The sequence below is a fragment of the Saccopteryx leptura genome, chromosome 4 (genome assembly GCF_036850995.1).
Source record: "Saccopteryx leptura isolate mSacLep1 chromosome 4, mSacLep1_pri_phased_curated, whole genome shotgun sequence".
Taxonomy (NCBI): domain Eukaryota; kingdom Metazoa; phylum Chordata; class Mammalia; order Chiroptera; family Emballonuridae; genus Saccopteryx; species Saccopteryx leptura.
Window position 1 is genome coordinate 32,817,791 of NC_089506.1, and position 25,730 is coordinate 32,843,520.

Sequence of the window (25,730 nt, forward strand, 5' to 3'; positions counted from 1 at the left end):
CTCCCTGCCTCTGCCTCTGGCCGACAGGGGGCCCCCCCCACGCACCTCCCTGCCTCTGCCTCTGGCCGACAGGGGGCCCCCCCGCGCACCTCCCTGCCTCTGCCTCTGGCCGACAGGGGGCCCCCCCACGCACCTCCCTGCCTCTGCCTCTGGCCGACACCGGCCCCCGCGCACCTCCCTGCCTCTGCCTCTGGCCGACAGGGGGCCCCCCCACGCACCTCCCTGCCTCTGCCTCTGGCCCACACCGGGGCCTCCCTGCCTCTGCCTCTGGCCGTGCCAGGCTGCTCTCGAGGCACCTGCCGGATCACCTCCCTCCTCTGCTCAGAACCCTCCAGGGGCCCCCCACTGCAGCCAGGAACTTCCCGAGCCTCCCTGAGGCCTGCCACGTCTGGCCTCGTGACCTCCGATAGCGCTCGTCTTCCTTGGTCACTCCGCTGTCGGCAGGCACGGTGACCTTCTCACTGTCCCCTGACGACCCACTAGCCGGGCCTCAGCCTTGAAGTCCCTCAGGGACTCACATGGCTCACCCTCTGCATTCCTTTAAGTCTTTATTCCAACGTGATCCCCTTTTCCTGGCGGCCTTGTCTATCATTTCAATCGCTCCCTCTCCACACATGCACACGCCTCTTGCTCCCATTCCCAGCTTTATTTTTTTTTTAATCATTTATTATCTAGCATTTCTCTTTTCGGCTCCCTTAAATTTTATTTGCTTTATTCTGTTTTACTGTCAGATTCTTCACTAGAATCTAAACGTTTTAAAGGTAGAGACGTTTTATCTATTTTGTTCACTGCTGTATGCCCAGTACCTAGGCACTTTCTATAAGTGCCTGGCGCCTAGTAGGCACTATATACAGATCACTGAGTGAGTGGACAAGGCTTGTCTGTCCCCATTGGAAGGCTGACCAAGGTCACAGAGACAAACTGTAACACACTGAGGCCCAGCACTCAGGCCCTCTGCTTCCTTCCTCAGAGACCGCGCGGTCACGTGGTGCAGCGGCCAGCACACGGGTGGCCTTCACAGGCTGTTGGAAGATGGTCTCTCTCACCCAAGCCAGTTGTTCACTTTGAATCCTCACAGGCTCAGTCTGTCGAACCCCCCTCCCCCACCCCACCCCTGAGGATTTGTTTGGGAACTAAATACATCCTTACTGTCTCATCTTCTAAATGGCTTTCCTTTCCCTCCTACTGTGGTATTTGGGCCACACTGCATGGACCCTGGAGAATGGCCAGTCAGCCCCGGGTTTTGAGTGGAGCAGGGTGGGTGGGAAGAGGAAATGAGAACAGGTTTCCCGCAACCCGGCCAGAGCTGAGCTCCTTGGGTGGCCACAGCCTTTTGGGAGCACATAAACTGGATTCTTGCTTTAGGGAAAATTTAGGAAGCACAGCAATGTGGAAGAAAGAGCTGCGGTCACGAGTTAAGGCTAAAGCAATGCCAGCCACACGCCTGTCTCCTCTCTCCCGCTCACTCCTCCTCCGCGCGGCACCGAGTGTAGTGTCCACGGCATGGCTGTGGGCTGGGCCACGGCCTGAGGGCTCTCAGTGATAAAGTCCTTCTGCCCAAACTGCCACTGATGCTTCCCTGCTGATGGCACAGAGCCAGGCGTTCTTGTCACAGGCAGCTTGGTAAGGAGTTACCCACAAGAACAAACTCTGTCCTGCCCCAGATAAGCCCACCAGCCTCCCTCGTTCAGAGGGCTGAAGTAGAAGGGGCAGCGCTATCAGCTCTGTCACATGCAGGTTGTGTGACTGCACAAGTGACTTCCCGGGCCCTGGTGCTCAGAGGTTTCTAAATACGGTCTTCAATGACAAGCACACTGCAGCGACAAGGCCCTGCGGCACCTGGCCTGGCTGCATTCCAGGGGCGCGGAGTGCCTTGTAACCTTTCTCCTAAGTGTGCCACTTGTGTCCCAGCACCCTGAGCCTCCTCCTGCGGCCACAGCCAGGGAGTGTCCTGCGGAAGGACTGGCCTTGGCAAATACAGCTCCATTCTTACATGACAGAGGCCTGAGGGAGGGCTGGGCGATTGAGAGGCAAGCTGGGGCCCGCGGAATGGACTTGTCCAGGGGCGTTTAACACACAGTCAGGGGCGGCCGCAGCGCCTGTGAGTCCCCTCTGTGCCCACCAGCAGGCCCGGTCTCAGCCGGAAGCCCAGGAAGAGGAAAGGCACCCCCAGCAGGCGGCCCGGCCCTTACCTGTCCTGGCTCGTCTCCAGCACCCGACTCACAGCGGGGGACTCTGTGATGCGGGCTTGCACCCTCTGCTGGCCTGAAACAAGAGACACTTCATTCTCTGAGTCCTGCCCTGCACCTGTCGAGTCCGCCTGCCTCTTATGTCCTGGCAGCTTCTCTTCTGACCTCTGACCTTCCTCCTGGTCAAGCAAATCGATAAGGCCATTTGTGGCATCTGAATCCACTGTGTCATCCTCCACCATGTCCAGAGAGCCCAGCGTGGGGCCCTGGGGTCCCTCGGAGTGCGCCCCCTCCAGCTTCCACTCGTGGCCGGTGGCGTCAGAGTCCTCGGCCTTGCTGTACTCCAGAGAGGAGTCCTCAGCAGTGACCAAAGAGGGTGTGAGGCCCGCGGACCACACCTGCATGTCAGACATCTCCAGCATGGCGTCATGCTCCGTGGCCGCCAGGGGGATGGCGTCTATGACGGCCACCTCGTTCCAGTACTGGTCTGCACGCAGCGGAGAGGGAAGCGCGTAGTGCAGGGATGCAGGGGACAGCAGCTCGTCCTGCAGCGAGGAGTAACCTGGATGGGCAGACAGAGGGCAACATGCTCCAGAAGCGATTTTTGTCACACACGCTTACGTGCAAGTCCACGCACACATACACACGGGCACGGCCATAGATAGGCAAGCACATTCCGGGCGAGGGGCTTTCCAAGCTCAAACTCCATTGCTCAGGCCTTGTGGCTGCTACCCAGGGCACCTGGGCAAGAGAAACAAGGCTCCGGGCTGGGTGGCGGGCAGCCAGGGAGAGGGGCGGCCCCTTTGCTGGACGGCAAAGAGAAGAGATTGGAATTCTTTTCCAGTTCAGAGCCCTGGATCAAGAAGACTTGATCCGAAGGACTTGTGCTCCAATCCGTCTCCACTCAGAGGAAGACCCCACTTCTCCATGGCCGGGCAGAAAGAAATGTTCTTTCTTGGCTCCAAACTTCCCTTTAGCACAGTCCTTCCAAGACCTGTCAGAAATGTACTTAAAGGGAGGGAACAGTCCAGCCACATCCAGGGTCAGTAACCGAGCTGCCTTGAGGGGGTCGAATGGGTACACTGACCACCCAGACCTCAGTGCAGCGATCAAATGGGAAAACATTTGGTTTGGGATGAAATAACTTCCTCGAGTTACAGATGGTTCTAGAAACTTGAATGATCTCAAGTGGCATAGGTGAGGACCCTAGGGTTCGAAACGGGCCAGGTCAGAGGACACGGGGAGGCACCAGGCACATCGGCTGCCCCGTCAGTACTCGGCCCTGAAGCTCCCCACCCGCAGGCCCTGGGCCAGCTCCCGGTCAGCAGTGAGCGCTGGGACTGGAGCCAGCCGGCTCTGGCCCTGCACACACACCCCGGTCAGCACAGCCTGTTCATACGTCTGTTCCATGCTGACTGGCTAGGCCAGGAGTCCCGGCCAGTTTCCTGGTTGGCTCTGGTATCGGCTCCCTGATGTTCAGAGTGACTAGGAACCTGCGTGAGTGGCACGTGTAAGTGTGTGAGGGATCTGTGTGCCAGATGAATGGCTCCTGTCCTGCTGGGTGGCTCCACTGCTCTCCTCTCGCCAGGAGTGGGGGTCCCTGTGAGAAGGGGAAAGAGGGCCTCTGACTCCCCTTCAGAGCAGGTGCCGATTTGTGGGTGGCAGAAGGAAACTAGAAGATTCTCTATTTGGCTCAGCCTGTCTGGGGAACTAGGGAGACGTGTGCCTATAACCCCTCAAGGCCCAGCAGAACCAAAGGAGGACCCTGGGTATGGGTGGGGCTGCCCTCTGCAGAGTCTCTATTGGCCTTCCTATGTCCGGAGAGACCCCTAACCTAGTGTCCAGGCTCTTCATTCTGCCATTCACCCCGCATCCCCCCCCCCCCCGCCTCCAGCTCTCTCCTGGGCCTTGCTTTCTTTAGCAAATGGGCCTTCCTCATTCCCAATTGCTGGCCTCAGCTGCTGCTCCCCATCCCTGCCCCACTTTCGACAACACCGTCTCCAGCTATCCTCGTTCACTTGTTCAGCTAAAAATTATGAATAGAGGTCCAATTACATACCTTGTCCCATGCTAAAGGGTTGGGGTTACAAATGCACAACACACACAAACAAGAAAGGTTCTCTTTGTCCTCTTTTTGTCATGACGTTTTCCCAACTTCCCCTCATGTTGGTCTCCCCCCGTCTTTGAACCTGTCCTGTGTGCCCCCCTAAGCTGTGAAGTACAGTCTTTGAAGGCAGGAACGATATCTACCTTTTCCTCCCACGTAACTGTAACAGATTGGGAATCCACAGGCCCCGGTGACTACTGCAGAGCTCTCCAGGTGTGTGAGGGAAACACGAGAATAAGAACTGGTGACCTCATCTATATTTAGTAAAACCACAACCACTAACATTTACATATATTTCAATGAGCCAAGAACCATGCTACGTGATTGACGTACATCTCTTAATCTTCTCGGAAGAGTTTTCTTCCTGTCTGACCTCTACAAGTCTATGTGGTTCCAGGTCCTCAAATTAGGAGAAGGAGGAAGAGACCATGGTGAGGTGGCTGGTGGGTATGGCTGTGCAGTGGCAGAGACTAAGGGAATCCCCTTCCAGGTCTCACCATGCTAGGAACAAAGAGGTGGCAGAGTAGGAGAAATAAGTGAGTCAAATCTGACCATGATATGAACCCCAGGCCATTGTATGTGAAACCCTGACCTAAGGAATTGGGAAATCAAGGGCAATGGCCTTCAAAACCCCCAAAGGAATAGCTCCAGATACATGCAAGCAGGACATTTTAGAGTCCAGTGATTATTTTTCTTCTTGTTATTTTGAAAGCATTATTAAATTATTTGTATTACCAACTGAGCATCTGTTTTGTAGAAAACACATCTAGCATGTTATTTTAAATTATTATCACAACTATCCTACAAGGAAAGCAATTTATTCCTACTTTATAATTAGGAAACTATAATAGGTTCAGTAACTTGCTTAAGGCACACAGTGATAGTGGTCTTTTCACTAGATTCTGCTATTAATATCTTTTAAAGATGGCTTAATTGAGGAATAGCTGACATACAATACATGCACATATTTAAAGTAGATAATTTGATAGGTTCTGACATAGGTGCACATGAAACCATCACAAGGAAGAGAGCGAGTCCCCATTCCTGAAGGGTTTCTTCATAATCGTTTTTTACCACCCCATCCCAGGTAATCACTGATCTGCTTTCTGTCACTATACTTTAGTTTGTATTTCCTCAAATTTTATATAAATGGAGTTATATTCTTCTTTTGTCTGGCTTCTTTCACTCGGCTTAATTAGTTGGGTATCATCCATATTGTTGCATGTATTGATGATTTTTGCATTTTTACTGCTGAGCTGGATGAATAGACTGCAGTTTGTTTATCCATTTATCTGCTAATGGATATTTGGGGTTTCCAAATGGGGCCATTACAAATAAAGCTGCTGGCCTGTGTGAATATACACTTTCTTTTCTTTGTGGAAGTACCTAGGAGTGGAATGGCTGGATCATATGATAGGTATATGTTTAACTTTTCAAGAAACAATCAAAGTGTCTTCCAAAGTGGTTGTCCCATTTTATATTCCCACTAGCAACGTACGAGAGTCCCAGTTCTTCCACATCCTCATCGACACTTGCCATGGTCAGTCTCTTCCACTGTATTTATTCTTTTCTGTAGTGGAATCTCTTTGTAGTTTTAACTTGTACTTCCCTAGTGACTAATGATGTTGAGCATTTTTTCATGCACTTATTTGCCATTTGAATATCTTATGGGTTAAATATCTGTTCAAATCATTTGCCCATTCAAAAACTTGGGCTGTTTGTTTTCTTATTATTGAGTTTTGAGAGTTCTTTATAGATTTCTGGATACAAATCCTACATCAGACTTGCTAATATTTTCTCCCACTCCGTGGCTTGTCTTTTCATTTTCTTCACAGTGTATTTTGAAGAGTAGAAGTTTTGATGAAGTTCAAATTATCAATTTCTTCTTTTATGAGTCACATTTCTGGGGTTGTATTTAAGAAATCTTTGCCTTACCCAAGTTCTCTAAGGTTTTATAGTTTTATATTTACTTCTATAAGTTTTTATATTGGGCTTTAGACTTAATTTACGATTCATTTTGAGGTAATTTTTGTACATGTGCAAAGTATGAATCCAAGTTCATTTCTGCATATGGATATTCAATTGTTCCAGTGCCACTTATAAACATTGTCCTTTCTCCACTGAATTGCCTCTGTGCCTTTGTCAAGAATTAGTTGTTCATACACACAGGGGTGGGCAAAAGTAGGTTTCCAGTTGTAATAAAAACAAGTAATACAATAATTAATACACAATAATATAAGATTAAACTGTGCTTTGTATACTCATAGAAGTGGGAAACCTACTTTTGCCCACCCCTGTATGTGGTTCTATTTCTGAACTCTATTCTGTTCTTCTGATTTCTCTATCTTGATGACTAAATCTTGAAATCAGGTAGTGTGAGTCGTCCAACTTTGTTCATTTTCTGGGTCCTTTCCCTATGAATTTTAGAACTACTTTGTCAACTTCTACAAAAAAGCATACAGGAATCTTGATTGAGATTGCATCAAATATATAGGTCATTTAGAAAGCACTGACAACAATATCAAGTCATCTGACCTGTCAACAATGCGTATCTCTTACTCTATCATATTTAGGTCTTCTTGAATTCCTCTCAGAAATGTTTTGTAGTTTTCCATGTGTAGGTTTTTCCCAACTTTCAACAAATGAATCTCCAGGTATTTCCATTTTATCAATGCTATTGTAAATGGTGTTCTTTTATAATCTCAATCTCAATTCATAATTGCTCATTGCTATTATATAGAACCAGAAAGCCCGGCGGTCATACGAAATGACCGCTGTTCTAGATATTATAAATTGTAATTAAAATGATTTGCGCAAAGGTGTCTGCTAATTCAAACTGAATTTCCCAGGGCAGGCGGTGAGGATGCCCCTTTGCTTAGTGCCCCACAGGGTTTCCCCCTTCTACTTGCTTAATTGCTTCAAGTAGAGTGCAATGAAGGAAACCACGCAAAAGCAAATGAACTATTAATGGATCGAATGCTATCCATGTACTGTTTGCTATTTGGATGCTGATTAGTCAATAATTTATTCAAGAGTGGTGGATAATTCTCAATTAGTGGAACTACAATGTTTCCGTACTTGCTACATTGAGAAAATCCTTTCTTGCCACAGTCAAATCGATTAGTTTCTAACTTGAAGTTTAAGGACTGACAGTGTTCACATTTAATATTCATGTCACCAGAGGAATGCTCAAAACTTAAAGTTTCTGCGTTTGAAACTGTTTTAATCCTTTTTGCATTTCGGTCAGCATTACTCTGTCGTTTTTTTGCATTTCTCTCCTGCCTTTGTTCAAGGGACTCATTTTGTCGAGACAGGCTTTTTTGTCTTGCATCTGAGGCAAGCCTTGTTTCTCTATGCTCATCAGTCTCATTTTGCCAAGAAAGACGCATTTGCTCTGTGACTGAGGCAAGCCTTGTCTTTCTCTGCTCAGTGGTTTCTTTTTGTCGAGAAAGCCATTTTTGTGCAGCTTTAGCTCCTTTTCTCTCCTCTTCAGTGCTGTATTTTCTAGGAGGCATTCTTAAAAGAAATTATGTTAAGACGTAGTTTTTATGTAAAACAGATGATTGCCAATGCAAACAAATGTTCACCTTCCCCCTGACATGCTCAATTTGCGTTCAGCCGTGGCAACTTCACCCCATTGGCTAGTACAGTTACGCAAGCAACCAATAAGCTATCGGCGACAAACAGACACTCAAGCCGCATATAATAAAGATTAGATTGATTTATATATACAGCTAGTGCTTGACTTATGACCACGATTGGTTCTGACAGACCAATCGTAACACGATTTGGTTGTAAGTTGAGTAGACTATATGTACAGTACTGTGAAATGATGTTATAAAAATCTTTAGGTCATATTTTTCATCGTAATTTTCTTTCATTGTTATATATCATAATTTTCTTTGTTCATTTTATGCCATTTGTATCATCTCTATACCATTTTGTTTCTTATTTTTACATTCATCAGGTTTAAGTAAAACACTGCATTACCAGTACAACTGGTTTAATATTTGCAAAGACAATTTCCACTTGGTAGACATCTTGGGATGGGTTTGATGAAAAATATCCAAAACACAAAACACAAATTGCTGTACCGAGTCTGGGATAACAGTTGAAATGATGCACGCGGAGATGGTAGTGCTGCCGGAAGCTAGTCCGCACTGTCGTTCGCCCAGCTGGTCAACGCTTACGCTGCCAGACACAGAGCAGTCATGGCTAGCAATTGTGGTCATAAAGTCGAATGGTCGTAAGTTGCACAGGTCGTAAATTGATCAATATTTGTATTGAAATTGTATCTTGCAACCTTATTAAACTTACTTATTAATCACTTTTTATAGGTTCCACTGGTGTTTTTATACATGTGATCATGTTGTCTGTGAACAAGCAACAGTTTACTTCTTCCTTCCAAGGTGGTTGCCTTTTATTTCTCTTATTTGTCCTACTTTACTGGCTAGCACCCTTAACACAATGTTGAACAGAAGCAGAGAGAATGGATTATCAGTGTCTTGGCACTGAACTTAGAGGGAAAGCATTCAGTCTTTCACCATTAAGTGTAATATTAGCTTTAGATTTTTTGTAGATGCCCATTATCAGATTGAACAAATTCCTTTCTATTCCTCCTTTGCTGAGAGTTGTTTTTTTTTAAATTCAGAATGGGTGTTGGACTTGTCAAATATTTTTTCTGCATCGGTTGTGATAATTATATGGTTTTTCTTTTTTACTTTGTTAATGTGTTGAATTATATTGATTTATTGTATGACCTCTATTCTTTTAAATTTCTGAAGGTGCACTGTGGCTCAGAATGTGTCTACCTTGGTAAATGTTCCATGTGAGTTGGAAGAATGTGTATTCTGCTGTAGTTATGTGAAGTACACTATAGGTGTCACTTACATCAGGTTGACTGATGGTGTTGTTGAGTTCAACTATGTCCTGATTTTCTGTCTGCTGGATCTGTCCATTTCTGAAAGAAGAGTGCCAAAACCTTCAACTATGATAGTGGATTCACCTATTTCCCCTTGCAGTTCTATCGGGTTTTGTCTTAAATGGTTTGATGCTCTGTTTTTAGGTGCATCCACATTAACTGTTTTGTCTTCTGGGAGAAATTGACTTCTTTATTGTTCCATAATGCCCTTCTTTTTTTTTTTTTTTTTTTGTATTTTTCTGAAGTTGGAAACGGGGAGGCAGTCAGACAGACTCCTGCATGTGCCCAACCGGGATCCACCTGGCATGCCCACCAGGGGGTGATGCTCTGCCCATCTGGGGCATTGCTCTGTTGTGACCAGAGCCATTCTAGCGCCTGAGGCAGAGGCCATGGAGCCATCCTTAGTGCCCGGGCCAACTTTGCTCCAGTGAAGCCTCAGCTGCAGGAGGGGAAGAGAGAGACAGAGAGGAAGGAGAGGGGGAGGGGTGGAGAAGCAGATGGGCACTTCTCCTGTGTGCTCTGGCCGGGAATCGAACCCAGGACTCCTGCACGCCAGGCCGATGCTCTACCACTGAGCCAACCAGCCAGGACCCATAATGCCCTTCTTTATCCCTAACTTTACTTGTGTTGAAGTCTGCCCTGTCTGTTAATACAACTATTCCTGTTTTCTTTTGATTAGTGTTAGCATGGTATATTTTTCTCCATCCATTTGCTTTTAACCTGTATGTGTCTTTATTTTTAAAGTGAGTTTCATGTAAACAATATATATTTGGGTTGTGTTTTTTGATTCACTCTGACAATCTCTCTTTTAATTGATACATTTAGACTATCAACACTCAAGTGGTTGTTGATATTGTTGGATTAATATCTACCATATTCGTTACTCTTTTCTATTTGTTGCCCTGGTTCTTTGTTCCTATTTTTGTCTTCTACTCTTTTTCTGCTTTTAGTAGTTTTAACTGAGAATTTTATATGATTCAATTTTCTCCTTTTTCTTAGCATATTGGATATGCTTCTTTTTCTTTTTCTTTTTTTAAAAAACTTTTTTAATAGGTGCCCTAGAGTTTGCAATATACATTTACAAGTAACACAAGTCCAGTTTCAGATAACACTATACCACTTCCTGGACAGTGTGAGCATTTTAAAATAACATAATAATATTAATTCTTCCCTCCTATCCTTTCTGTCATAGATGTCTGCTGTCATCATTCATTTTGCTTATATATAAGCATACATAAGCATATATGTGTGTATGTATATGCATATGATATCTATATAAGCATATGTAATGAAATACATTGCTGCTATTATAATTTTGAACAAACTTATAATATAGATCAACTAAAAATTAGAAAAATAAAAGATTTTATTTTATCTTCACTTAATCCTTTGTTGATGGTTTTCCTTATTTTATGAAGATTGGAGTTTCTGACCTGTATTGTATTCCTTCTCTCTAAAGAACTTCTTTTTGTTTTTATTTTTTTATTTATTTTTTTAAAAGATTTATTCATTTTAGAGAGGGAGGAGGGGGGAGAGAGAGAGAGAGAGAGAGAGAGAGAGAGAGAGAAGGGGAGGGGGAGGAGCAGAAAGCATCAACTCCCGTATGTGCTTTGACCAGGCAAGCCCAGGGATTCAAACCGGCAACCTCAGGGTTCCAGGTTGACGCTTTATTCACTGTGCCATCACAGGTCAGGCTCTAAAAAACTTCTTTTAATATTTATTGCAAGGTAGGTCAGCTGGCAACATAGTCCTTCAATTTTTATTTGTCTGAGAAGTATTTATTTCTCCTTCACCTTGGAAGAATAATTTTTCAGAATATATAATTCTTGGTTGCTGTTTTGTTTTCTCTTAACACGGTAAATATTTCACTCCATTTTCTTCTTGTTTTCAGGACTTCTGAAGAGATTTCTAATTAGAAAAGTAAAGTATGTATTTAACCTTTTCCCTTTGGTCTGAAGGGCTTTTTCCCTCCCCTTAATACTGCTTGTAGCATGGCTCTCCTGGTGATGAATTCTTTCAGCTTTTGTATGTTTGGAAAAGTCTTTACTTGCCTTCAGTTTTGACAGTCATTTTTGTTACGTATAAATTTCTAGGTTACTTTAGAGATGTTCTTCTTTAAAGATGTAGTCTACTTTAAAACGTTGCTCCACTGTCTTCTCATTTGTATTGTTTCCAATGAGAAATCTGATATACTTAAATTTGTTGCTTTGTACATGCTATCTTATTTGGTGTATATACATACATTTACATATATATATATGTATGTATATGTATGTATAATTGGGTTACACATACACACACATACATATTTTAGAACTTTATCACTGGTTTTGAATAGTTTGTTTAAAATATGCCTTGGCTCGATTCCTGGCCAGGGCACACAGGAGAAGCGCCCATCTGCTTCTCCACCCCTCCCCCTCTCCTTCCTATTTGTCTCTCTTCCCCTCCCGCAGCCAAGGCTCCATTGGAGCAAAGTTGGCCTGGGCGCTGAGGATGGCTCTGTGGCCTCTGATTCAGGCGCTAGAATGGCTCTGGTTGCAACAGAGCATCACCCCCTGGTGGGCGTGCCAGGTGGATCCTGGTCAGGCGTATGCAGGAGTCTGTCTGACTGCCTCCCCATTTCCAACTTCAGAAAAATACAAAAAATATTGCCTTGGCATAGTTGCTTTCATATTTCTTGTGCATGTGGTTCATTGAACTCCTTGGATTTGTGTATTTTTATAGTTTTCAAAATTTGAAAAAATTTCAGCCATTATTTCTTAAATGCTTTTTTACTCTGTTCTCTGTTGGGAACTCTAATTTCACAAATATAAGGTCACTTGAAATTGTCACATAGCTCAATAATTTAATTTTTTTTTTCTTTTTTTTTCTGCGTTCCATTTTGGAGAGTTTCTATTGCTATGTAGTCAAATCCACTAATCTTTTCTTCTGTGATGTCTAATGTCTAATCCTACCCAGTGTATTTTTAATCTTATGCATTATAGTTTTACCTCTAGAAGACTGGCTAGGGTCTTTAAAAAGTATCTTTCATGTTTCTACTTTTTGAACATCTGAAATACAGTTATCATAACTGTCTTACCATTCTTGTTGGCTAATTCTGTCATCTGTGTCAGTTTGGGGTCAGTTTCAATTGTTTGATTTCCCTTCTCATTATAGGTCATGCTTCCTGCCTCTTTGTATGTCTGATAATCTTTAATTGGATGTAAGACATTGTGAATTTTTTCTTGTTTGGTGCTGGATATTTCAAATTCTTATATTCTTAAGCTTTGTTGTGTTATGTAGTTAAGTTACTTGGAAATAGTTTCATCTTTTGAATTTTACTTTTAGGGAAGATTAGTCAGGGCTGGAGCATTGCCCAATCTAGGTCCAGTTCTTCTCCTTTTCTGAAACAGACCCTTTCTTTGTTTCCTATGCGATGCCTGTGAGAGACCAGTCTGACTATTGGGAATAGCTGATTAACACTCAACCCAAACTGGCAGGGGGTCCTCTGAAGATCTCCAGAGTTCTCTGCGTAGCTGTCTCTTCCCTGGTGATCTTTCTTGGGACCTCCAGCTGCCCCAGTCTCCCTGGACTCTCAGCATCTTCTCCTCAATCCGTGAAGTCATCTCGGATTTATCTTCCTTATATCATGACCTAGAAACTAGCAGTAGAGTTCATTTTGTGTCTTTTCATGTCTCACAGATCACTGTCCTTTGTCACCAGATATCGAATATCTTGAAAACTTTTGTTTCATATATTTTGTCCATTTTTTGGCTGTTTTAAACAGGAGGGTATATTCAGTGTCTGTTACCTCATTTAGACAAGCATTGAAATGCATCTTAAACAGCCCCTCCGATATGGCTAGATGAACATTCTGTCACTCCTGAGAACCTCCTTATCCTTGATAAGAACTGGGAAATGACAGCTCTACTGGCCACAGAATACCTGCAGCTAATTCTTGGATATTCTTTGTAACTTTTGCACCTTGAAAGTTCCATGGTGTTCACTTCAAAGAAATTTCACTTAAATGAAACTATGTTCATGAAGAGAACTAACGCATGCACACCCTCTCGCACCTTGTGTTTATTCTGCAGCCTTCCTTTAGGGGCTATGCCTCACTGCTCCCTTTCAGTCTCCAGAGGACCCTACCGATCTACCCACACCCCCACAATAGTAATCCCCACAAGCTTGGATCTGAGGCTGTATGTGGCCATACTCAGTGCTGGTGGGGATTACTATTAAGTGAGAGCAATGCTCACTAAGGCCTGAGCACACTCTCATAAGGAACATCTCACAAGTGGGGGACCAGACCATAAGGTCTGCTGAGTTCCCTAGGTTGCATTTCAGAAGTATCTCTCTCTCTAGGAGTCTCATGTGACCCTGCCATACCTTAGCACCAGCATATCCTTCAGTGTGGAGGTCTCCCCTCTGGGGTTGTGTTGGTAAAATGCAACCATCCGTACTGCTTTGGGGAAAAGCTCCCTCCCCAAAGTCTCTCCTCCTCTCAGGTTCTGGGTCTCTGCTCCTCTGGATGCAATGGTTCTCCTATTAGGTTAATGTCAGTAGCAAGCTGGACATGGAGTAGACAGACAACCTAGCCTCAGACAGGACCCACATTCCGTAGTTGTATTCATGAAGAGTTGACAGAAATAAAAAACACATTTTATTTCTAGGTAGACATTAATATATGTTCAATTTATCAAACCAAATGTAGCTAACAAGTGTGGGTATAAGACGTTCATTTTTTTCCTTGCATAGGGGAAATCTGTTTTACTTTTAGAAACATGGTATTTTTTCCTGCTTTTAGTCATTTTTTTCCTAAATATTTATTGCCCAAGGGCCTGGGTGGTCCCCTCTTGTGTAGGAGAAGCAAGCGGCCTTTGGCCTTAAGCCCCCTCTGCTCTGGCCCGTCCAGGTGCATAAGGCAAGAGGAGCAGGAAAGAAGGAAAACAGACCTAAGTTTTCTAGTCCCCTGAGAGCACAGAGCAGCCAACTCCTGTCCTTAGTCCCCATGGCTTCATAAGGAGGCTCCAACCCACAGAGAAAAGAGGTAAAGCACAAAGGAGGCAGGTATGACCGTGACCATCAGTGCAGAGGGCTGGGCTGCCCCGGACAAAGCCAGACACACTGCAGGAGGCTGCTGCCTCCCAGCCTTCTACCTCTGACCCCTCCTGGCTCCTGTCTGTGGCTAGAAGAGCACCCAGATGTGGGGCAGTCTTCCTGGGACTAGGAAGAGGGTAGGAAAAACAAACAAAAGCCAATTCTGGTGCCCAGAAAGGCAGAAGGGATCAGGATGAGAGTCTGCTTCTGAGTGTGTGCTCAGGTGTAGCAGGGAGTGTGTGTGCAGGGCACACGGCCTGTGTCCTCAGAAAACCTGCCGGAGGAAGGGGCTCAGAAGGGGTGACAACACTGGACAGAGAAGCCAGAGAGCACAGAAACGTTCCATTTGTGACTGTCTACAATCATCAGGGAGAAGGACCCTTTAAAAACTTAAGTTAGAGCCTGTTACTCTTTTGCTCCAAAGCCTCCCGCAGCCCTTCCATCTCACTCGAAGTGACACTCAGCATCCTGAGGATAGCCTGTACGAGCCGGCCTCCCACGGCCCTGTGAGCTCTGCTCCTGTTCCCCCACCACCACCACGTATCTATCCCCCCACCCCAGAACACCCACTGCTCATACTAGAGTCTGTTTTTTTCCACACGGCTTACTGCAGCCCGCTAGCACCTTGTATCATTCACTTACGTACTAGGTTACTGTTTGACTCTCCAGACAGAAGGTAAGCTCCATGAAGGCAGAGTTTGCGGGGTTTTGGGGGGAGGGTGTCTGTTTGAGAACTGGTTTATCTTCCCTGCCTAGGACAGCACCTGGCACGTGCAAGGTGCTTGAAAAGTATTTGCGAGATGAGCTGACCACAGAAACAGAGACCTTTGCACAGCGCAGAGAGGCCCAGCCCCACACTGGGGTTCAGCGCCGTGGCTGACGGGTCTGCGAGGCCTGTGGCCGCGGGAGGCATTCTTAAATGCCTGGGTCTGTAACTATTCTTTTTTTCTTTTTTAAAAAATTTATTGTGGTAAGAACACTTAATGTGGGATCTACCCTCTTAACAGATTTTTAATTGCACTAATGCCTTGTTTTTAGTCACGTATTTCTATGGGCCCGTCATCCTGTAGATACATAACTGGGGCCCAAAAAAGACCCAAACATTGCGGATCTGACTTGATCGCCAGGCTGTTAAGAAACCCAACCAAGTGGTGGGTTATCACACAGATGGGAGCCGTGCTTTCTCAGTTGGATTTCCCCAAGTTGGCAGCATTTCCCTTCCCCCCTCCCCTGTCCTCTGTGAGAGCGAGCGGGTCTAGCTCGCAGTCTCTGCTACGCTCCAGCCAGTGCCCCGAGGACAGCGGGAGTGCAGCGGTCTTGGAGCCCTTGATGCTGCACGTGAGGACGGAGCAGTGCACGCGTGCAGCCTCCACTGGGAGCCAGAGACAAGCCCCCGTGCACGCACACACATGCCCTCGCACACAGCCATGAGATGCGGGCGGGGAGGGCTAGGAGTCTCCTTCGACATGCATCTGTGGAGGCTGGTGGATCCTGGACACCTGGCCGAGGAGGAGGCAGTGGAGACAGGCAGGGGGAGAGAACGGGCGGACTACAGGTCCAGATGAGGTCAGAGGCAGAAGAGAAAGACGACAGGACATGATTGACAGGAGATGAACCCTGCACCCAGGGGCGCGAGATGGCAAGTTTCAGGGGCCACAGGCCATGGAGGGAGATGTGTGAGGGGCTCAGTGTGAGCAGGCTCCACCTGGTGGAAGGGAGCCCTGTGCCCAGCCCCACCTAGAACCTACCCACTCACGACCCATGCCCGCTCCACAAGTGCCCACAGAGGAGCACGTGTGTGAGTGGCCAGCAATGGCCATTAAGCTAGGAGCTTAGGGAGCATAAACAGCACAATGCGGCTGCTCAGGGTGACATATTAGGAACAAGGGGAAGCTGGTTCACAGAATTAAAAATTGTTTTTCAGGGTCTGTAAGGAACCTTAGGGATCTAACCCAACTTGCTGATTTTAAAGAAGAGAAGACACTGGTCAGGGCACATACAGGAGCAGTTCGATATTCTTGTCTCTCTCTCTGCCTGCCTCTCTTTCTCTCAAAAAAACCCCAACAAAAAACCCTCAAAAACAAAACAAACAAACAAAAAACCGGAAGAGAGGACGACTCAGCGGCACGTGGACTGGGTGAAAGGAGGGACACGCAGAGCCTGGCCTGCTGGCTCCACCACAGAGCAGGCTTCTGCTGTGTCTGTGCCGACTGGGTAGAGAGGGGCAGGAGGGCTGGAGGTGGGGGTCCCCGGCCCGCTCCCCCACGCAGCGGGCTCCTTCCTCGGCTGACGAAGGAAAGTGGTCCTCAGCAGACAGCAGTGGGGGTGCTGGAGGCAAAGGTCAACCCCTTCGGGGAGCCTGGTCGCCCTGGGGGCTCCCGTGCCACACTGACCCACATCAGAAAGAGTGAGGGGACAGAAATGGGGTGAGAGAAAAGGGAGAGAGAGAAAAGGAGAGACCAGACTCAAAGAGAAGTAACCCGCTTAGTCTCACAGAAGGGGCTGCAATAGGACCCTTAAAACAGCGCCCGGCTGACCCACATCAGGCCTCGGGCCGAGCGAGGCTCCATGTCCGGCGCCCTCAGCCACGGACTCTCACAGATGGGGACACTGAAGGCCAGAGAGCACCCAGGCCTGGTGCAGAGGTGCACAGAGCACTGGAGACTTGTAGAGGCGGAAGTCTAGCAGCTGCCCCAACCCCGAGCTCTTCCCACTGGGACCCCAGGTCCTCCTGGCAGCGGTCACTGATAGGAGCATCAGGAATGCTTCCGGCAGGGAGGTGCAGGCTTGGCTCCCGCTCACCTCTGTTCTCACCGCCACTGGGGAGGAAGCTTGTTGCGGAAAGACCTCCCACCAATGGGAGAGGAGGTTTCACGAAGAGTCTCTTACGGGAGGCGGGAAGGTGGGGCTGGGCTCTGCCCCGCGTCCTTCCAGGAGACACTCACCATTCATCTGGGAGGGCGAGGAGGAGTAGTCCCGCTCTGCGTGCCGGCGGTCGGGCTTCAGGTTGCGGCTTTGTCTGCCGGAGCCTTCCAGCATGTTCACGATCTCGTTCCGGTCAATGTTCCGCAGGGCGGCATACAGGTTCTCCACTGTTGGGGAGAAGAAATAAAAAGGCGCATGCTGAGGGACTGTATTTATTACAGGGCAGTGCAGAATGTCGCCAGGGCTGGGGTATTAATGTTTTCAGAGCGTGGAGGCATTCCTCTTTTGTCAGAGTCGAAACGAACTGCCTCTTTGGAGAGAATGTCGTTACCCTTCAACAGATCTTTCCCAATCCCCTAAATGCTGCTGATTTCAAAGCACGGAAAGACGTTTGTCACCTAAGAAGACTACTACAGGAAGGGGAGAGTGAGAAGGACCACATTCTATCCTTCTGAAATCCTTGGTCCTTGCCAGTTGACTTGAGGTGCAAATAGAACACTCAGTTTCCCCAGTGTTTTTGCTATGGCAATTTGGTTGTGGAAGAGCTGAAAAGAGTGAGACAGTCTTCCCTCTGGGTCGGAGAAGATGTTTCTGGAAGAAGGGGGACAGGCTTTGCTCACCCATGCTCTGTCCTGGGAGGACAGTGCTCATTTATTTGAGAAATCCAACAGCAAGTCACATACCCTCCATGTATGCTGTTATCTAGGGGTCCTGGTGTAATTGCTAATGTATTCTGAGGACAGGGAAAGGGTGGAGGCCAAGAGTCTCTGGAATTCCCTTCTGGCAGGATTGCCTGGAAGACCCAGTGACCCTGCGAGGTGTGTGTGCGAGACAGAAACAGGGCAAAACAGATTGGTTCCAGCGGCTAAACATCGGACATGGAATCTGAAGGCAGAACTACTACTGGAGGTGACGAGGTCCCGGCGCAGGCTTTGGAAAGAGAGGTACCCTTGGCTTAGTGGTACTGACTCTTTGCGTTGTTGCCTTCACGGATGACCCAGAGGTTCAGCAAGGCAGCGCTCTGCTCCAACAGTGAGTTGGGGTTTTCTGTGCGGATCCTGTTGATATCCTCCACGCTGTACTGCAGCTCCCGTGCCAGCTCTGCAAGCAAGGAACCGGGGCCAGGTGTGAGCCCGCCAGACTCCGCTCCAGCTCCCGAGCGGGGCCCTGCGGACTGCGGTGTCGGGCGGGGCGCACGGGGAGCTGAAGAACAGTCTCCCTTTGGATCTGGTGTTCCTTCTGACCAAGAAACACCAAGTGAAACGCAGACACTTACATTTCTGTATCTCCAGAAAATGGGACAGGAGTAGGGGTGCTCAGTAAATAGGCAGTGAATGAATAAATGAACGAGTGCCCTTTCTTACTTTTGTCACTTCAAATGTAAAAGGATGCCTTGGTCAGTCTTCTCACTGGATAGAGCATGAGCCTGGCATATGGATGCCCTGGGTTCAACTCTCAGTCAGGGCACACAAGAGAAGCAACTATCTGCTTCTCTCCCCATCCCTCTCCCCCTACTCTCCCTCTTCCCATCCTGCAGCCAGAGGCTTGATTGGTTTGAGCATTGGCCGGTGATGAGGATAGCTCATTGGTCCAAGTATCAGCCTTAGGCACTAAAAATAGCTTGGTTGATTCCAGCCTTGACCCCAGACAGGGGTTGCTAGGTGGATCCCAGTCAGGGCACGTGCAGGAGTTTGTCTATTTTCCTTCCTCTCACTTGAAAAAAAAAAGTAAGATGATGAGAGAGCCTCTCAGCAAGGTTAGCAACTTATCCAAGATCACAGAAGAAGCTGGTGCCAGAGCCAGGCGTGGGACTGAGCCTGCGGACACCCACTCCAGCGCTGTCTGTACTACACCAGGATGCCACTTAGATTTCACCCAGAAGCAATTACAATGGAAATGCATCGCTCTATTATGTTTCTTCAGGGAAAGGTGTTATTTACATTTTAAACGGAAATACAAGTTCCCACGTAAATGCAAGGCAATAACACAGAATGTCTGCTTATTTCCCCTCCCGTTATTTTTATTGCTATTTCTCACAGGTGCTTTAGAAAGGAGAACAGCATCAGAGTCTAATTTCAAGGATGAGAAAGACCAGAGGGAAGGTAATAGTGGGAATCCAGAATGTACATCGCATCACACACACACACACACACACACACACACACACACACACACCCTAAAAAGCAGCAGAAGACATTCTTTTTTGGCTTAAAGAATGAACCGTCTCTGGATTTCTGTGGTGAACCTTGGTCACACTGCCCTTCAGCAAGTTATTGCTTAGGCTTCTGAGTTTGACTGAAGCCCTCTCTGCAGGGTGATTGAGTGAAGGGAGTTCATTCACACAAAAAGCTAACAAAAAATGTGTGTGTGGGGGGGGGGGGCGGGGAGTGAATTAAGTCATAGCACCTGTGACTGAAAGCACATTTTGAGCTTCTACTTTATTTTGCCCATTACCTCACTTCAAATATGATCAAGCGTTCTTATTGACAGGACATCTGGTAGACTCGAGCTACTGCCAAGGATTACAAATAAAGAATGTTGAGACTTAGCCTTTAATGCCCCTTTTCCCTCAGCAATGCCAGCCTGTGAGGAGAGGAAATGACATGCGTGTAGGGGGCAGCAGGCAGATCACCAGGTGACATAGCTCTTGTCTGAGAGTTTGTCATCTGTTTGCTGGCTTTTCTGGGCTCTGCCACTAACTAAATTAAAGTCGCTCTATTTAGCTGGATTTCAGTTTTCCCATCTGTAAAATGAGGTGAACGAGATCAATTCTAAGGTCTTCTGTAAAATGTCAAACGTTGATTCTTTCTCACAAAGGAAAACCAGACAGAAATGGGGGAGGAAGGGAGCTCCTGCTTTTCTATTGGCCCCCAAAGGCATTGCTCGGGCAACCGCCCCATCTAAGACCATCACGGCACAACTGATAGTAACAAGAGGTTTAGAAACGTTTTCATCAGTTGCTCATTAAGGGGAGGGGGAAGAGGGGTAGGTATACACAGGCAAAGTGCTTTTCTACCTCAAATTTCCTGACTCACCTGCCCAGCTGAGACCAAGGTGTTCTGATATAATAGCCATCTTCATATCTGGTCGGTCAGTTCCACTGGGAAAACCTAGGGGAGAAGTATTGGATTCCATTTAGTAGCTTCGATAGGACACAGAACCGACAGCGGTGAGTGAATGACCTCAGACGGATGCCCAGGGCAGGCGGCGGACCTCAGTGTACACCGGACCTCAGTGCTAACCCCATTAGGGTCAGTTGGAGACCCAAGCCGAAGGCTCCTCTGCCTGCTATGTTTATAACATGCTGAGTCAACCGTGTCAACACGGAGCTGTTGTCAGGGTGAGAAATGAGCTCACCCACAACCTCTTCGGATAAAGTAGTGGGCACATATCATTACAAAGAGCTTTATACCCAGTGTTGATTCGCTGAGCATGCTATATCTCAGGGCCAGTGGCGTCAAAGTCCTTCTCCTGTCATCAGTTCCGGTCCCCTGCAGAAGGAAGACAAAGAATGGAAACTTTGGGGTTTGGGCCATCCCCCTCCCTGGAGAAGGGGATTTGAGACCATGGGCTGTGGGGTGAGAATGAGTCAGGCCTGGCACACCGTAAGTACTACACTTCGTCGGAGCCTGAACGCAGAGGAGTGAGAGGGAGTTGATGAGGCTCACATACTTGAGTAATAATAATGGCAAATGTTCCAGACCCTGTTAATGCTCATAACAACCTATGAACCTATGAGGTAGATACTATTATTATTCTCATGTCATCGATGAGGCAACTGAGGCACAGAGGGGTTAAATAATGTGCACAAGGTCACCCAGCTATTAACTGGTGGAGCTGGGGTCTGAACTTAAAAAAACAAGTTTCACTGTCTGGATTCCTTTCTGCTCAAAAGACCCATATGTAATACTGACTCAAGGCTTAGTGCCTTGTGGATAAAGCACCCAGATGCTTGCTCAAGGCTGCTGGAGATCTTGATTTGAAAGAGAAGTTGGTCTACCCTGGTCCCCAGACAGAAAAGAGAAACTGAGTCACAGATATATAAATGGAACCTTGCTTCTTTTTTTGGGGGGGGGGGACAGGGACAGAGAGAGACAGAGAGAGGGAGAGATAGGGACAGACAGACAGGAAGGGAGAGAGATGAGAAGCATCAATTCTTTGTTGTGGCACCTTAGTTGTTCATTGATTGCTTTCTCATACGTGCCTTGACTGAGGGGCTACAGTAGACAGAGTGAAACTTTGCTCAAGTCAGCGACCTTGGGCTCAAGCTGGTGAGCCTTGCTCAAAGCAGATGAGCTCGCACTCAAGATGGCAACCTCGGGGTTTTGAACCTGGGTCCTCTACGTCCCAGTTTGATGCTCTATCCACTGTGCCACCGCTGGGTCAGATGGAACCTTGATTCTTTTCTAGTTTGGCAGGGAAGGCTGATTATTAAAACAATGCCAACAAAAACTCCGAGACATGTGATATCTCCAAAGTCCGTGTGACATGTATCAATTCTGATACTCTTGGAGGTATTGATAAATGATGACACTGTGTTGAGCTCAAACACCCGGTGTGGCAGAGGCTGAGACACCAAGTTCCGATCTCTGAGGGCCTGGCTTCCTGGGGGAAGTAAGGAACTACACTTAAAAAGAGGCTCGAAGAAAGCTCTCAAATGTCTGGGTGACCTTGAGCTGCTCCCTGTCCAGTCCTAAGCCTCAGAGGTGTCAGATGAGGGGTGCCAGGGTAGATGCCCTTCAGGCTCCTTCGAGCCTCTGGGAGGTACACACTCAAGAGCTCAGAGTCCCCGGTGTGAACATGCATATTGCCATCTGACACTGATGTTTTGTTCCCGAGCTTTGCGGAAAGAGCCAGGGCCTGCTCTCCCTGCCAGGCCGCGGCCAAATGTCAGCCGAGAGTGCAGAGCCTCTCTGTGCCTAGGGAAAGCCAGAGGCAGCTTACAGCAGGAGGAAGTCCTCTGTGCCTCGGGAAAGCCAGAGGCAGCTTACAGCAGGAGGAAGTGCTCTGTGCCTCGGGAAAGCCAGAGGCAGCTTACAGCAGGAGGAAGTCCTCTGTGCCTCGGGAAAGCCAGAGGCAGCTTACAGCAGGAGGAAGTGCTCTGTGCCTCGGGAAAGCCAGAGGCAGCTTACAGCAGGAGGAAGTCCTCCGGAGGTGCTCCCCCGGGGGTCTGTGTCGGGACCTCCTCAGGGACCCTGCCTCCGGCCAAGCGTCCTCCTCGGGGGGCAGCTCACCTTGGTGCAGGGGGGCATGGTGATGTTCAAGTGGCACAGGATGTGCTGGGTGTCCTCGTACTTCATCGCCTTGCGCAGAAAGGACAAGGACCCTCCTGGTTCTCGACTGCTGTCCCTCACCTGAATTCAGTCACACAAAAGAGAGACTCAGGGGGCCGCTCCACAGGCCGCGGGCTGGCCGAGAGACTCCTGCCTCCCAGACTGTCTAGACCCAGAAGAGAGGTCGGCACCTTCACAGGAATGGCCAAACGGTTCTCCCGAAACGACTGGAACTGGAAACTCCGCTGCTGGGCAGCTTTTTTGACCGGTACCAGGTTCCCGGAGAGTTCTGCGAACAGCGCCGTCCCTTCCAACACCTGAGGGAAGGGAAAGCAAACACAGCGTGTCTGTGGAGGTGCCCAGACGCCTGGGCCTCTCGGCGTGTCTGTGGAAGTGCCCAGACGCCTGGGCCTCTCGGCGTGTCTGTGGAAGTGCCCAGACGCCTGGGCCTCTCGGCGTGTCTGTGAAAGTGCCCAGACGCCTGGGCCTCTCGGCGTGTCTGTGGAAGTGCCCAGACGCCTGGGCCTCTCGGCGTGTCTGTGGAAGTGCCCAGACGCCTGGGCCTCTCGGCGTGTCTGTGGAGGTGCCCAGACGCCTGGGCCTCTCGGCGTGTCTGTGGAGGTGCCCAGACGCCTGGGCCTCTCAGCATGTCTGTGGAAGTGCCCAGACGCCCCGCGGGCCTCTCGGCGTGTCTGTGGAGGTGCCCAGACGCCCCGCGGGCCTCTCGGCGTGTCTGTGGAGGTGCCCAGACGCCCCGCGGGCCTCTCAGCGTGTCTGTGGAAGTGCCCAGACGCCCCGCGGGCCTCTCGGCGTGTCTGTGGAAGTGCCCAGACGCCTGGGCCTCTCAGCGTGTCTGTGGAAGTGCCCAGATGCCTGGGCCTCTCAGCATGTCTGTGGCAGTGCCCAGACGCCTGGGCCTCTCAGCGTGTCTGTGGAGGTGCCCAGACGCCCCGCGGGCCTCTCAGCGTGTCTGTGGAAGTGCCCAGACGCCTGGGCCTCTCGGCGTGTCTGTGGAAGTGCCCAGACGCCTGGGCCTCTCGGCGTGTCTGTGGAAGTGCCCAGACGCCTGGGCCTCTCAGCGTGTCTGTGGAGGTGCCCAGACGCCCCGCGGGCCTCTCAGCATGTCTGTGGAAGTGCCCAGACGCCCCGCGGGCCTCTCAGCGTGTCTGTGGAAGTGCCCAGACCCCCGCGGGCCTCTCAGCATGTCTGTGGAGGTGCCCAGACGCCTGGGCCTCTCAGCGTGTCTGTGGAGGTGCCCAGACGCCTGGGCCTCTCGGCGTGTCTGTGGAAGTGCCCAGATGCCTGGGCCTCTCGGCGTGTCTGTGGAGGTGCCCAGACGCCTGGGCCTCTCAGCGTGTCTGTGGAGGTGCCCAGACGCCCCGCGGGCCTCTCAGCTTTGTTCTGTCCTCTCCCACGAGGCACGCTTTCCCCAGCACGGGCACCGTGGCTATGCTCCGGGAAATCCCACTGTGTCAGAAAAGGTTTTAGGTCCAGGTTCTGCTTCCTTACTGAGAAGGACTTTATAATAAGCAGGACTGAGCCAGAGAACTCTAGAACTCCACTGGGATACCATAAAATGACTTCTGAAAAAATAAAAAATGTTTTTCACATCTGTCCAAAAATGTTTAGTTTATGCCAAGTGCTAGAAGGACCATATGATATTTTCATCTCACTGCTCATATCAGGGTCCCTTCTGTAGATATAATGTTTTCAGCTGAACCCATTTGACAGTTGAGGAATTGAGGCACGAAAAGAGTCAACGCTTTGCCTCGTTAGCCCTTTCTCCTAGGCCCTCGGCCTCCCAGAGGCTCAGCACACACTCGGAGGCCAGACTTTCGGAATGGTCCTGGCCTAACACGAATGAGCATCCTGGGGTCAACAGCAGGTCCCAGTCCAGGCCTTCCTTCCTCTCATCACCTGTCCAGCCCTGTCCCCTGCTTCCTCATCTGGACGCCACCAAAACCCTGGCAGCCGGTCAACGTGCGGGCTCTGGAGTCACACTACTTGGACAAATCCTTTCTCTCCCATTTTCTTTGTTATGTGACCTTAGGTAGGTGACTTAACCTCTCTCAGCCTCAGCCTCTTCGTCTGTGAATTGGGGTTAATAAAAGTATACCCAGTTCTGAGAATCAGGTGAGACTGTGCTAGTCAAGCACTTTTATTGTTGCCTGGTTTCTAAGAACTTTAATAAGTGTCAGCTGTTATCATCCCAGTGACATTCCTTAGCTTTGGTGAAGCTTCCCTAGGACGCTTCTCAAGAGGGGCATCAAGGAGACAGCCTAGGGCGCCGCCCCCACCTCCCGGCAGCTTGGGCCACGGCGCCCCAGAGGAAACAGCCCCCGTGACCCTGTCCTAGCTCCAGCAGCTTTGCCTCAATTTGGGAAGCGAGGTCAGCCCGCGAGTGCCCAGTAATAAGGGGACCCGGGTGCCGTACCTCAATGTCCCTACTCCGGGCCACCTCGATGAAGTTCTCGTGCTGCTCCAGGGTCTTGTCCACCTTATCGTCCGTCATACAGTAGCAGCGCAGCCGGCCCTCCCGGGGGTCATTCATCTTGGCAAAGATGACAAACTTGGCCATGTAGGGCACTGCGGTCAGCTCCTTGTACAGCAGCGTGGCGAAGTTCACAGCCTCAGCAGTCCGAGGACAGTCCGACAGCCAAAACCTGCAGGGAAAGGGCTAGTTACCACACGTTCCTGAATGCCTGACGGAGAGCTTCATTTCCACCCAGACGGGAGCTTCGGGCAAGCCGTGCGATGGGCACTCGTAACACTCCTGGTGGTCACAGCCGGACTTCTCTGTGCCGGGTGCTGAAGGTCAAGCCTGGGACGGGCATGTTGGGGCACGAGGATGCCCACCCCCCTCCAGGCCGGGCCTGAAAGTCCCCCGGGCTGAGCTGAGCTGGGCTGGGACGTGTCTCACCTGGCAGAGACATTGGTGGTGAAGGTGGCACACTCGTTAGCATACACAAGCTTGGTCGTTCCTGTTATATCTTCCCACTGGGCTTGGTCTGTTCCTCCTGCAACGGGAGCAGAAAGCGGGCTGGGGGACAGTCTTCAGGACACAGACGCAGAGCTTGCCTAACAGTAAGGGCCGAGCGGCCGAGGGCAGAGACAGGCGCATCTGGATGGAGCGCTGAGCACGCCTCCTCTCCCATCCTCTCCTCCCAGCAGCCCACAGCACCCTTCCCACAGCCATCAGGGCGTGCTTCCACGGAGGCGTGGGCTCGACTTGGATG

At 49.0% G+C, this 25,730-nt stretch overlaps 1 protein-coding gene across 1 annotated transcript in view; it reads right to left on the bottom strand.

Moving 5' to 3' along the window:
* Positions 1 to 25,730, bottom strand: part of ANK1 (ankyrin 1) — a 225,514-nt gene that overhangs the window by 18,853 nt on the left and 180,931 nt on the right. Inside the window, exons 31-39 of the mRNA XM_066380407.1 lie at positions 25,415 to 25,511; positions 24,929 to 25,157; positions 22,686 to 22,811; positions 22,456 to 22,575; positions 20,634 to 20,712; positions 20,257 to 20,331; positions 18,191 to 18,322; positions 17,242 to 17,388; positions 2,193 to 2,751 (exon numbers count right to left, since the gene is read on the bottom strand). Coding sequence (XP_066236504.1) covers positions 2,193 to 2,751; positions 17,242 to 17,388; positions 18,191 to 18,322; positions 20,257 to 20,331; positions 20,634 to 20,712; positions 22,456 to 22,575; positions 22,686 to 22,811; positions 24,929 to 25,157; positions 25,415 to 25,511 — 1,564 coding nt within the window. The remainder of the gene's footprint in view (positions 1 to 2,192; positions 2,752 to 17,241; positions 17,389 to 18,190; positions 18,323 to 20,256; positions 20,332 to 20,633; positions 20,713 to 22,455; positions 22,576 to 22,685; positions 22,812 to 24,928; positions 25,158 to 25,414; positions 25,512 to 25,730) is intronic.